The sequence below is a fragment of the Ursus arctos genome, unplaced genomic scaffold, assembly GCF_023065955.2.
Source record: "Ursus arctos isolate Adak ecotype North America unplaced genomic scaffold, UrsArc2.0 scaffold_1, whole genome shotgun sequence".
NCBI lineage: Eukaryota > Metazoa > Chordata > Mammalia > Carnivora > Ursidae > Ursus > Ursus arctos.
The window spans coordinates 104,478,823-104,492,505 of record NW_026622763.1 but is presented as its reverse complement, the minus strand read 5'-3'; the positions used below and the strand labels follow the sequence as shown (position 1 = coordinate 104,492,505).

Sequence of the window (13,683 nt, the reverse complement as noted above, 5' to 3'; positions counted from 1 at the left end):
GACCTTCATCTGTAAGGGCCCCACAGGGTCCGGGCTGCCTGCCCCACTGGGTGCCCTCCAGGAAGCCCACGTGCCTCTGTGCACGGCTCTTCAGGGTGAAGATTCAGGGTGCCGTAAGCATGGGCGTGCATGGACCACTGTGGGCTCCAGCAGGGATGGGGGGGCTGTAAATGTGCAGGAGGAAGGGCCCCCACGCTGTCCCTCAACAGAATGCTGCTGCTTCAGAACGGGAGGCAGTGAGGACCCAGAGGCACAAAGCTCTCCGCAGGACACACGGGCTGAGAAACAGGAAGGGTGGGCCTCTGTGCGGGGAAGGAGGCTCCAAGTTGAGAATGGGACCGGCTCTTATGGAAAAGGGAAGAAAATACGAAGTTTGGAAAGGGACCCAATATATGAAATGTCATAAAAATGGTCAAAGTGTGGAATTCCTCCAATTCCATCTGAAAACTCATCTGGACATTTAGAAGAAGAGCATATACTGTCCGGTTTGGGGAGGTCCCAAATGCAGGTGTGTAATTACTACTTGCACTGGTGGAAACATGTTTTCCTCGGGGTTGGGGCCAGGCAAGGCCAGGATGACAGGCAGCTCGGGTGGTCTGCTCGGATGTCAGCCAGATGGGAGGTGGCCTGGGAGTTACTCCCCTTGACTCCCTGTGGACATCAGGACCCTCTGCGGGGAGCACTGTTCCTTCAGGCCTTCCAGGCTAAAAGAGTCACTTTCCCCCAGACTTTCCTGACCCCTCCAGACCAGAGACCAGCCTTCCCTCCCACCACCTCCCAAGTCTTCATCCATCCCTCTCCCTCTGCCCAAACCGACACTTGGCACCAAGATCATGTACGTGACTGTCTCCGCCCCCCGTGCAACCCTGCATTTTTCCAGGAGAGTTTCCTGTCTGGTGCATGGCTGTTCCGGGGGTGGGTGATCACTAATTAATTCAGCAACAAAGAAACAATTCCTAAATTGTGGTGCTGGCTCTCAGCCATGAGCCTGAATGTGGGATTGGTTTTTTTTTTTGGTCCAAACTTGACTCTCTTTCCTCTTTCGGTTTATTCTCCCCAAAGCTTAACAGCAAATATTTAGACTGTTTTTAGAGACGGGCTTGAATTAAGAATGAGCAGCTACAGTGGAGAAGAAATGGCCAATGAGCGTGACCCATCAGGTGCAGAAATAAGTGTGGGCGACATCGCACCCCGTGCCCAGGTCACCTTGTGCGTGCCACACGGGACTCCCCGCGGACCCGAGTCTGAACACGCACGCAGCGGAGCACCCCCTCTGCATGAAGGGGGCGCTCGGATTCACGCTGAGGCCCGCGTGTCCCCAGCGGGGCCCAGCACCATGGGAAGGGGACATGGGCGCGTGGCAGGGAGCACTTACCATCCTGGAAGACCCGCTCCACGTTCAGCCCGTACGTGGCGCATGTCTCGTAGTAGGTACACCGCTTCAAGTCGCTGGAGAGCTTCCGCGCCCTGGCGTCGTCGATGACCCGCGGGTTAGTGGAACTTATGGCATCTGCAACGGATAGCGACACGGTGACTACAGCAGCTCCGCTGACTTTCCACCACCTCAAGTCTCCAAGGAGCTCAAAACTGGCGCCCTGCTCCTGGGGATGTAATGTGTCTCAGAGCCTGGAGTTTTTCAAACCTAGTTCACCCTCCAAGTAACAATCTCACACATTTAGAATAGTCATCGTTTAGAAAACTGTTCCAGAGCGTCCTTCTCCTGAACCGGAGATAAACGCTGCCTAAGAGTTAAATGCGGCTCCGGAGAACCCTTTAAAAGGAGGAAAACATACCCACGCTCATGATTTGCAGGTGACTTCTGGTGCACAGAGTGCCCTGCTCGCTGCGTCCTAGCCCCATTACTCCCCAGGTGCAGCCACACACCTGTCAGTCTGTGTCCGCAGAGCCGCCCTCTGGTCCTGTTCTGGGCACAGGAATGCCCCAGTGAACAAAACAGACAAAACTCGGCGCTCTCACGGAGGGGCTTTCAGACTGGCCGGGGAGGGAGGCAGAGACCAAGACAGAAACGTGGGACAACTAGGAATGTAGTGTGGCCACGAGAGCCACGTCAGGCAGGGAAGGATGTTCAATGGTCAGTGTGCTCAGTGTGGATTCGCAGGGCAGCCCCACCCGCAGGAAGGAGGTAAAGGCCAACCAGCCTCTACCTGGGGCAGAGGGCAGCCAAGCACCCAGTGTAGTCCAGGAGACTGAGGCAGGAGCGGAAGTGAGGGGGGCGGTGAAGGGCCCTAGGTACCGGGGTGCAAACCGCTTAGGTCTTACTAGAGCCCAGTCCTGGACGCACCCACTTCCCACAGGATCTGTGTACAGATGGGGACGTTTGAGCAGCAAAAGAGATGTGCGGTACTTGCCATTAGGTCCCTAAACAAAGAAAAACCAGTGTTCTTTAAGCTCAGTGTCCACGATGCCTCTATCCCATCCCACCCTGCGCTCTCGTGCCTGGCACACACCAACAGACAAAGGCCAAGACGTTAGGAGCGAGGCTGAGACAACAGGCACTTTTCAGGGACTCTTTCTCCTGGGAAGTTTTCTCCGTGGGCTTGAGGGTCCTGTACCATGGAAAATGCCAACTGCTCTTGAAATAAAAATCCACCAACAGGGTTTTCTCCACCAGTCAAAGGAAGAGCAGCAGCACAAGAGAAGCCACACAAGAGAGCAACAACCTTCTAAATTGTGTTTATTTTTGGGTTCAGGAAGTACATGAGACATTTAATTTTCTAACTATAAAAAAGCAGCATCTTGAGGGAATAGTTTTTTCATTTTCCCCCCTTTCTCTTGCTTCCTGTTTTATTTTTAGCTCATGCAATAGGCCTGACCTGACAGTTTCCCGTAGAGAAATCAAGACTAACTCCGATTCAGGCCTCTTTCTCTGACAATGGCCTGTGCCACCTCAAAAGATGTTCTAGAACATTCCCTGGCAAGGTCCCTTATAGGGATTTCTTCAAAGAGCATCTTGTCCTGTCTTGTCTTTCAGACTAACAAATTTGACTTGGATTTCACAACACTTAAGGAAAAGAAGTATTTTTTAAAGGTGCAAACAGCTTTCAAGAAAACGGTAGAAGGTTGAAATCTGTCATTTTTCAATACTCTGGTGTAATGTGGAAAACACACACCATAGCATCAATCCAGCTTATCCCTGACCTGAGGTCCCCGACAGTCCCACAGCCCCCTTCCTCAGCGGAGGCCCACCCACAGCGCTGTCCCATCTCGACTTCCCAGGTACAGCGATACGTCCCCTCTGTGGCCGTGTTGCACCTGCACCACGCGTCAGGCAGGGCTACACCGCCTGCTCTCTCATCCCACCTGTAACTCTGTACCTGTTCACAGCTTGTGCCCCCCCTCAAATCGATGTCATCTGCAAGCCTTAAAACAGAACCAGCTTAACAAACATTACATAATAGGTCATTCAGAAGTGTCCTGTCCACTTACGGAGCCTTGCACAGCTCCCTGACTACACCCGGAGAGAACACACACTCTCGAAGAGACGCTCCTCCCACCCTTGGATGAGGCCGCACCACATGCTGGGCATCCTTAAAGAATGAGCTTAACTTGTTCGTCTTTCCCATTCCAGAAACTCCTGCCTCGAGGCCACCGACCCCTAACACTTGGGAGGAAAGCTCAGAGTCCCTCATCTGTAACCTGACCCACCTTTTACCTCCAGTATCCCACAAAGCCCATGCAAAAGCACAACACACATGCAGGCTTCACATAAAGCAAGTCTGCAAGCATTGAACAAGTAACTAGAAGTGGAACCTTCCAGAAGCCTAGGAGTGGAACCTTCCAGAAGCCCACGCTCACTCCACCCTCTTGCCACTGGGGCTTCTGTGGAAATGAGAGGTCCGATTAAGGGTTAAGAGGACCCCTCACGTAAGGAACGTCCCTAACTGATAACACTCACGTCCTGTTCATTTGGAACGAGGCTATGCTGAAGTATGAACAAAGTCCCACAGAAGAACGTGAGAAGACTGCCAGCACCCATCTTCCACCCAGCTTCCCTGGCGCAGGAGCTCACTCGCCTGTGGCCTGTCCAGACAAATGCTTAGAAGATCAGCAGGAATAAAAAGGGGTAGGTGCTTCCACTCGGGGAACACACCAGGGCTTCCCCAGAGTCTGTATGGAGCCTTCCACAGGCCTCCTCTACAAACACATGGGCCATCCTGGGGGAAGGCACGGCTCTGCCTTCCTTCAGCTGTGGTGGGACACGGACAGCCACACTTATGTCCAAGGAAGGGAACAGAGAGGCATGCTTCTGACACCCCAACCAGGACCTCAATAAAACTGTCTGTCGAGATATAACAACAGTAACAGCAGCAACTGTTTACATCACATTTATGTGCCAAGGGTGTGTCAAGTGCCTTACGGGAGTGCCTCCACGGAGCCCCGGCCGGAGCCCTGGGGGGTGGCAGTCCAGGTCACACATCCAGGATGCCCTGATGCTGGGGCTGCGTGGCTCCAGCACCCGGGACCAGACACTCCACGCTCTACCACCAAAACCACGCTGTGTAAGAAGACACCAAATGGATCACATAGAGCCTTCTGGCCTAGACAGAAGTCCCTGTGCCCTATCATAGTGCACAGAAAAAAGGCGTTCTGAGTCTGAAATACAAAGCCCTGAACTCAGACAGAGGGCGAGGGGATGCCCTCTTTCAGTCTCTGACTTTGCTCAGAAATGCCCTGGGCTGGCCCGCAGGGAGAGGTGCTTGCTAGAAAGGACTCGCTCCAGCTGCAGGGCAGCTCTAGGCAGGTCTGCTGTAGATCCTGCCACCCACCATAAAACATTACTTAGAATTTTCAGGATGCCAACTCAAATATGCCAGTTCCGTGTATTAGAACAAGAACCAAGCACTTTGTACTGGCGTGCCTTGTTTCCCGGCAGCCACTAGAGGGCGCTCTGGGCATAAAGAACCTCTTTCCCATCCAGTTGCAGGTGGAATCCACCTGCCGTTCCCAGGCTTCAGTTCTGACACCACTGGCCATTACATGCTCGCTAAAAGGGGGGGGGGGGGGTGCTCCCGACCAGAACCCGACTCCAACATTTATACCTGCACACGAATGCTTTCAGTTAATTCCATGCTACTTCTGTTCTCACAAGACACACACCCGCCCCATGCTGTGGCTTATCCACACAGATCCGTGGCAGGGCAGCTGGTTCTCTGCCTGAGCTCACTTTCCACACACTAGACACAGTACACAGCTAGCCGTTTCTACTTCTTCAGCACAGCCAGTCTCTCGTTTAGAAGAGCCTCACATCAGGGCACGGAAATGCAGTCCAGATGTGGACGTTCTAAAGGAACTAAATACAGCATATGAACGACAACAACAAAATGAAGACATGACCCAGCTTTCCTTGACATGATTATTTTTAAGTCAGCCATACTGCTGACAAGCAGTTTTAAAGTTAACCTGCATCTGGTTTTTAAAAACATTCTACATGGCTCTACTGAAGACCCAGACGGTGGACACCAGGGCATTAGGGAATCTGATCGAGAACAAGGACACTTCAGGGATGTCACTTTGCACTCATACAGGATGATTCCAGACTCTGAGGTACCCGCTAGATGAAAAATACAACACAGAGCATAACACATGACGAACAGAGCGAAGTAAAACAAAACTGCTGCGTGTAAGAAATCATGTACCGAAAGTTAAAATCAGCCACCTTTTAAATTGCTTATAAATTATTTGACATAACAGAAAAAATTAAGAGATCCTACTACAGAAAAAGAAAATACATTTTGTTTTCTCAAGAGCGCTTGGGGAGGGCTTTCTTCTGAGGATGCAGACCGACTGATTTCTCCATAGAATCAAATCAGGAAATGGGACAATTTCTGTTTCCTGGATTCTCACTGGAAAAAGCCTTCAGGGGGAAATTATTTCTTCTTTGTACCGTTTTCAAATTCCTCCATGCCAAAACTATGAGCCGAGTCCACTTACTGCTCAACTGCTGGGGCCCTTCACACCCAAGCTCCACGCAGACGGCACTCACCCTGCGTCCCCACCAGAACCAGAGGGATCTCACTCGTGTTCCGATAGTTGGCCATCCGACTGTAGTAGTGGTAAACGGTCTGGAAGCTCAGCTCATCCTCTAAGCTGAAGACAAATATCACAGCATCCACCCACATGGCAAACTAGGGAGAAAAGAGGGTGAAGAGAAGGAGTGAGTGACAAGGCTGTCGGAGACGAAGGGCGGGCACGGCGTCCTTGTGAGCACAGGACGCGTGGCCAGCAGAGCTCTCGCTCAGGCCAAGTCCGACGGATGCCTGACTTCGGCTGTAACATGTGGCCGCGGCATCACTAACATCCTCCTCGTAACACACCTGCAACGGGACCTTCAACCCCTTCCCACCCAGGCCACCCCGGTCTCCTAGGAACGCAGCAGCCTGCACGTGCTTCCCGTGGGACTGTCTACCTCTGTCCCGAGCCGGCCAGCCACAGTCCTACAAACACAAGGCAAACCCAGCCTCGAAGAAGAGCCTCCGAAAATCGGAAGACAGGCGCTGACAGTGACCCTGGAGGTTTCTGTTTCGCACTAACACCCTTCCACAGTAAGTACCCCCAGGGCCTGGCTGGACCCCTCTGAGATGGGGGGGGCCTCCTCCTCTGGGGTCCCGCGGTCTCTCAGAAATCCTGCACCCAGGCTGTGGCCCGCTCCTTTTCATAAGAGCACTTTGTACTGGAAAGATCAGCTGCCAATGAATTCTTTTTTTTTTTTTTTAAGTAATCTCTACACCCAACGTGGGCTCGAACTCAGAACCCCGAGATCAAGAGTTGTGTGTTCCACCAAGTCAGCCAGCCAGGCACCCCTGCCAGTGAATTCTTAAAGCCCCCTCTGAGGATATGATTACTTATCGTTAGAGAAATACACAAAGCCAATTAGCAAAATGAGCAAAACTCAGGGAAAAACATTAAAAACCCACAACAACCTGACTCTTGCCATTTTAATCTTGTTTTACCTGCATCCAGGTGAACCCTCCATCACATCTACTTTGGGGCAAGTACTATCTCATTCAATACTTATAACCATTTGTAAGGTTGGAGCCTAGTGAGCGGGAGGCCCTGGAAGCCCAGCAGCCTCCCAGAGTCACACGTGGTTCCAACAGCAGAGTTGAGAGCGGGTCAGTCTGTCACCAAACACCCTCCTCTTTCCACGTGAAAATGAAAAAAAAAAAAATCCTATTTACTCTCTTTGAGAAGCCACAGTCCCTAGATAAGTTTATCAGCCTAGGCATCAGCTCTGGTACATTTGGGGGAATTTTCTGTGGGTTAAGCTATGACTTCACATATGACGGAAAAGTGTATTCAGTTATAAGTGAAAATTTTACGTGATAAAATTTAAATAAACACGAAGTCCAAATGATAACAGAATTAAATGAGATCAAGATCTTGTTAAGAATGAATCCTGGGACAGGCCTGATGCCCCTGCAAACAGCCCAAGACCCAGGCAGACAGGGGCATCTCCTTTCCCCTTTCTCTATCTCGAGGTCCGTTTTCCCTCTCTCTTCCGAGAGTGCAGTGAAGCTTCCCCACGTGCACGGGCACCCGGAGAGCGCTCCTGGTCCCCGGGACCAGAGCGAGCCTGTGTGAACCCCCATGCAGAGGAAAAGCAAGCCACACCGCACTGTCCCACGGGAGTGTTCTGGCTGCACCAGCACGTGGCGAGCCTCAGTAAACAGCCCTACTCACCCCAATGGCTGCTCCCACCTACTGCCACACGCAAAAAAACCAGTTAATCGGCAGTTTTTACACAAACCTAAGAGGACACTAGTCATCACAAAAGAGTCTTACAATCTCATTCGTGAAGCCATTATCTTAGGGTGAGTTACATGAAATATTCTGGAACAATGAAAACAACGATCAGGCTTCCACATGCCTGAGAAGGGCACCTGGAAAACGGGGTTTTCTCCCCCTTGAATATTCAAGCATGCTCTGCCTAATTTTGTACAAAATCCTGTCCATAATTTTGAAAGGCTGGAGGCTGATATCCCCCTCCCAGCAGAAATCTTTAACCAGGGTATGCTTTGGGCTAAGTAAGGCTCCTCAACGAAGTACAGCTAGAATAAAGGACTGATTGGTCCTCAGTGAACTGAGTAAACATGTTCTCACGGCCAGAGGCCAAGACAGAGATCTCCGGGGCTCCTGATTCCATCCCCAGGTTGGTCCCATCGGCAGGCGGAGCACCTGGGTCTGCGCCCCTCCACCACATGCAACCCTGGGCAAGAGGTCATGGCATCAGTGTCCTCCGTGACGACGGGACTCCGAAGAGCATCCTGCCCAGGGGCGTCTGGAGGATGACACGAGTGGACCCACACAGGGCAGGCATTCACCCACTGCTGACTGGGTGCAGCTCATAATACACACTTCACTAGTAAATTATTACATAAGTAAAATGATAACCTGGACATTAAGTAAACTAAAGAAAGGTTTTCCACACCCAAGCTCTTTTATTTCCAGGATGCCCGGCCTTCGGGAAGCTTCCAAGGAAACCACACTGTGCGCACACTGGTTTTCAGTAGGGCTGACTCGACCGAGAAGCCCGGCGAGCAGCATGGCAGCCCCCATGGGATTTCCAGACTTCAGACCAGCAACTGTCTGAATCATCCTGCTGCTCCAGGTAACAAACCGCTTACAGGGAACCGGCGAGGGCTACGGACATTTCCAGTTGTCACATCAACGGAGGTGACAAATCCATCTTAAAAATACAAAGTGAAAACCAGCCACGGAGACCTAACTTCCCTCTCGGATTTTGTCTGAAGGAGCAGCAGAATTAGCTTATGAGAGAAAACATGTTCGTGGGCCTCTAGTCACCGTCCTTGCACACACCTGATTCTAGGGCCGCCTGATGACCCAGAACCTTAACAAGGAAGCAAAGGCGAAAGGCTGCTTACCCTTTTTTGCTTGTAGTACTCACCTGCGCCTCTGGGGGGCCCCCTTCATCTCTAATCAGCAGCAGGTAGCTCTGTCCATCAACGACAATCTCCTTCTTGAATCTGCCACCTGCCACACACAAAACATCTTGTTACACAGGAAAGACAGGGTGTGAGGAGGGCAAACAGACGTGGGCTTCGCTTGTGGAAAAATACACCCTAGGCTGTCGCCCTGGAGGCAACTCTCAGTAATTAGGACCAGCAACCACTGGATTTTAAAGGAAGTACTGAACTCAGATTTAAGCATTTGTCTTTAAGGACCCGTGTTCACTTCTGGTTAGAGTACACAGCTTCCCAGGCAATGCCAGGGTCACCCGTGGCTGAGAAGGGAAGAATTTTAACGAATTCAGGAATTCTCTCTCACTGGGAACACGTTGATGCAGAGTTCAGAAACCGAGAGCACTGAAATTATCATTCTCTTGAACAGGTCTACCACATTTTGATCAATTCAAGGGCTGAGAACCTGTATTCTCCTCAAGAGAAACCCAGTTTTTGAAAGGAAAACACAGAACATCATGGGAATGGTGTTTCCGTATTCACGGGGCACAGCACGGGAAAATGCTCAACTACCACACACGTGTTAGACAGAACTACGATGGCGTCTCCGCACAGGCCGAGACAGAGCGGGCAGCCGGCTGGCGAGGGGGTTAGAGAGCGCGCTGTGTTAGCCAGAGACCACCAGGGACCCTGCCCGGGCGCCGTGTGTGCCTGCGTGTGTGCGTGTGCGTGCGTGTGTGTGCGTGCACATTTGTGGGAAGGGGGCTGGCCCTCTTCATCTCGGCCCCACGCACGCCCAGCTGGGGAGGGACACGCAACGGTCCTGTGCATCTCCTCGCCGCGCCCCGGGCCACACTGCCAGACCTCTCCCAGACATGGGAGGAACGCCCACTTCTGGGTCCCTCTGCCATCTCCAAAGACAAAGCACTCTCGAGATTCCGGGCTCTGAGTCCACTCCAGCTAACCCTCACCAGGGTTCTGAACTGTTTCCGAGAGAGGAATGCATCAACGCCCGCTCTCATTCTCCGTCCATGGCACGGATGCTTTCCAGAAACACCGTCTAAACCCCGGACGACCGCGCCCTGGAGAACCTCACTGGCAGAGCGTCCCTGCCCGCCCCAGAGGCTGCGGGTGCACCCTCTGCCTCCCGGGGCCACCCCCACGGCTCCGATGGGCGGCCGCTACATGCACTGCAGCGGGCCGGCCAGGGACGAACCTTTCAAAGCGGGCCCACGTCTGCACAGGCGCAGAAGCATGCACACACAGATGCACACTCCTCTCTCCTCCCCTTCCTGGGCCCGCAAAACACACCTGCTCTACTTGGTGTTCAGTCTGCTCAATGACAAAAACTGAAGACAACTTCCCAGCATTCAAACAAAACAGATAAATGCTCATTCTGCTCCCCTGCACAGCCTCCACCGAAGACCGCGGGCAGAGCAGGGAACGGCCACATGGGGGAAGGTGACGGGCGTGTTTGCTCACTGGATCCAGACAAGCCAGGCCCACCCCTGCACTTGCAGGAAGACTGGCAGATGACTCATGGGCCCCGAATCACAGACTCTGTGGAGGTAGAAAAGTACAACATCCTCTCCCAACTGGGCTGCCGTGATTCTAAAATGAGCTAGGAAACCTCGGGCACCAGGGGAGCCCCCACACCCCTGGTGTGACGCAGCCACAAGACGCCGACGCCCAGCCAGCTCTCTGTGCGGATCCCAGGGCCACCACACGCCACCACAGGGACTTCGCCTTCCTTATTCACCTCTCTCTGCCTTGGTGTCTCCAGCTGTAAAATGGGACGCCCACGCCACCCGAAGGGCAGCGCCCCTGGCAAGGATTACTAGCGTCATTCAAAATTTCTGCAAGAGTTACCACTTGCTTTTATAAAAGATACACTTAATTAACATTTAATAAACCTATTTACAATAGAAAAAATTTACATAAGTTGCAACAGTAATCAGTATCATTTCTGTATTTTTTTAAAACCTTTAAAAAAAGAGATGCTGGAAATCTGCTATCTCTTGGCGAGAATGAATCGAATCCAACCTTTCGTGAAAAAACAATGTCAGGTGGGAAACCTATTCTTTACTTTGGGAAAATCCTTTTCCTTCACATCTTGTTCGCAGCGATCTGACGGGTCACACTGAGGGGGACAAGGGAAAAGCGGCGGGAATTTGTGTACACGCTCACAAATCTTCCCTCCGATTCCCGGTGGGCCGATCTCAGCGCCTGAATGAGGGCAGCAGCCACTACAGAGAAAGCCCGGGGGAGCAGAGCACTTCAGATCAAGTCTGCCGAGAGCGGAGCCCATGCAGAATTTCAAGCTGTCACATCACAGGAAAATACTGTGCTCCGAGAGAAGGGATTTCAAGGCAGCTCACATGTCACATAGGCTGGGCCCTCCGGTGGCAGGGACTGGTCTGGGCAGCAACTTGGCAAATGTCCTTTCAGCAACACAGTCCTGCCTGCGCTCAGGAGAAGCTGAGGAAAGGGCTGAGCTCTGGGGCCTTCAAGAAGGTGTGGGAGCCTTGCTGTTCCAGCAGGTATTTAAAAAACCCCAGTTATCATTAAGCTTTCTTCAATCCATGAAGTTGCTAATTATCACGTCCTAAAAGAGTAAGATTAACTTCAGGCAGTGTCCCACCATTATCTCTGTTATGGATGGAACTGTGTCGCCCCACCCCAAATTCATTTGCTGAGGTCCTAATGCTCAATACATCGGAGTAGGATCTTATTTGCAAATAAATTCATTGCAGATGTGCTTAGTTAGGATGAGCTCATACTAGGGTAGGATGGGCTCCTTATCCCGTGACTAGAGTCCTAGACAAGGGAAACTCTAGTGGAGACGCATGCAGGAGCTTTATAAGCCAAGAAGCACCAGAGACGCGCCCAAACCACGAGAAGCCCAAAGACAGGCCTGGAGCAGATCCTCCCTCACAGGCTCAAGGGGAAACAACCCTGTGGAGGCCGAGACCGCGGACTTCCGGCCTCCAGAACGGTGGGAGACTCAATCTCGCTGTTTGGAGCGCCCCCGGCCGGTGGCCCTTTGTTACAGCAGCCTAAGCAAACTAATACAAGCTCTGGTACCGTCTGTCCTCACGCTCCGCCTTCACCTACCGCGAGCTCACATGCACTCACACTCACACGCTCTCTCTCTCCACCTAGCTTATCCCTAGAAAATTTCAAAACCCCCTTTATTCTCTCCATCCCAGCTGTCTGTATTTGTTGAAATCATCCCCGCTTCTCGGCGAGGTTCCTGTAGGAGTTTCCTGCCTGCCTCACGCGCGCCCTCTGCTGCACGCCCACCCCCACAGCACTCCACAATCTGCGGGATCCGCACAACGCCGCAGTTCCGACCCTGACCAACGCTCCTCGTCATCCTGGGACCCTGCCTCCCCCCACCCCCCGCTGGCCCTGCACCCCTGGCAGCTGCCTGCTGCGCCAGTATCTGAGGGCACACAGAGGCCTGCCCTGGGCACACTGGCCACACACACCTGACTCCTCACCAGTCCAGGTGGCCTCCAAGCAGGGGGCGAGCAGCAGAGCCTGTCCCTGGGACCACCCCCGTTCCCAAACTACCAGCACCCCTCCCTGACTCTTCCCTACTCGGGGAGCAGGCATCGGCACCCAGCTCGCCAGGAATAGAAAGGCATGGAGCTGAGCACCTCCTCCTCGCATGTCCTACCCACGGCACTCTTGGATGAATTTCACATCCATTCTTTCGTTTTCTTCCTTTAAAGTGTGTTTGTGGAATCTTGTTTGCAACTTATGTTTCCAGATGCTTCAATCACAGTATTCAAGTCAAGAAGGTTTGCAATGACCTCTCTTTGTTCCTCTCCAATCTCAGGCTTTGTAACCAGCAAAGGACTCCAGACCTAATTTACAGCACCTCTAAAAGGAGGGGCGATCCTTTCTTCCATCTCTAAAGGCCCCTCCCAATTCTAAAATCACTTTATGTTTCCCCTCAAGGTATATAATTAGCATGTCTTTTCAACATCTTACAATTACAAATATTAGACACCTATAACTGGCTTACGAGATTTTTCTGGTACTATACATACATCGGAAAAAGAATTAAATATTCCTATGCAGTTGCCATGAGACCACAGATTTAATAATTAGATAAAATTCAGCCAGGTGCTGAAGCACCCAGAAAGTGAGAAGAACGTGATTAATAAAAGTTACATATAAATAAACTCCTATTGCCCGCCAGCAGGCTCACGGGAACATGGTCGCCGGGCACTGGAGAAATGTCGTCTGGCACGTCCATAAAATAAGACTTTAAGAACTCGTTTTCTACAGTTTAGAAACACAAAAATGAGAGCCTCAGGAGGAAAGCTTGTGATGCACAGAGCTGGTCTGGCCTCAGCAGGGGCCACGGCTCTTGTTACTTCAATGCAAACACTCCGTCCCATCCCAAGCATTACATCTTTGCCTACCTTAAATTTAAGAGGTCACCACCAAACTCTACATGCAGCTGCACTTTTCATGAAGGGTTTTTTGATGCCTATTTTATAATCCAATTTCCAATTATTTTCCTGCAGGTCTCTTCTACCCAACTTTGTGCTCCCCAGCACACGACGCCCAGCCTTCCCCGTGGCCGATACTATACATTTGTGACATGAATGGTTCAACCTTCTCTGCCAGATAGTATTACATAATATTAAATTACTTCTGGGATGATTTTACTTTTAGAAAGTGTCCCCAAACCTGACCTCATCTTGGAAACCGTCAACATGGGCTGGCC

The 13,683-nt window shown here is 51.7% G+C and overlaps 1 protein-coding gene across 9 annotated transcripts in view; it reads right to left on the bottom strand.

Moving 5' to 3' along the window:
• The window catches only part of AGAP1 (ArfGAP with GTPase domain, ankyrin repeat and PH domain 1), a 523,916-nt gene that overhangs the window by 309,012 nt on the left and 201,221 nt on the right, over window positions 1-13,683 (bottom strand). For all 9 annotated transcript variants that reach the window (XM_026491633.4, XM_026491634.4, XM_057305806.1 and 6 more), the window contains 3 exons: window positions 8,927-9,012; window positions 6,005-6,146; window positions 1,376-1,510 (listed from right to left, as the gene is read on the bottom strand). In XM_026491633.4, coding sequence (XP_026347418.1) covers window positions 1,376-1,510; window positions 6,005-6,146; window positions 8,927-9,012 — 363 coding nt within the window. The remainder of the gene's footprint in view (window positions 1-1,375; window positions 1,511-6,004; window positions 6,147-8,926; window positions 9,013-13,683) is intronic.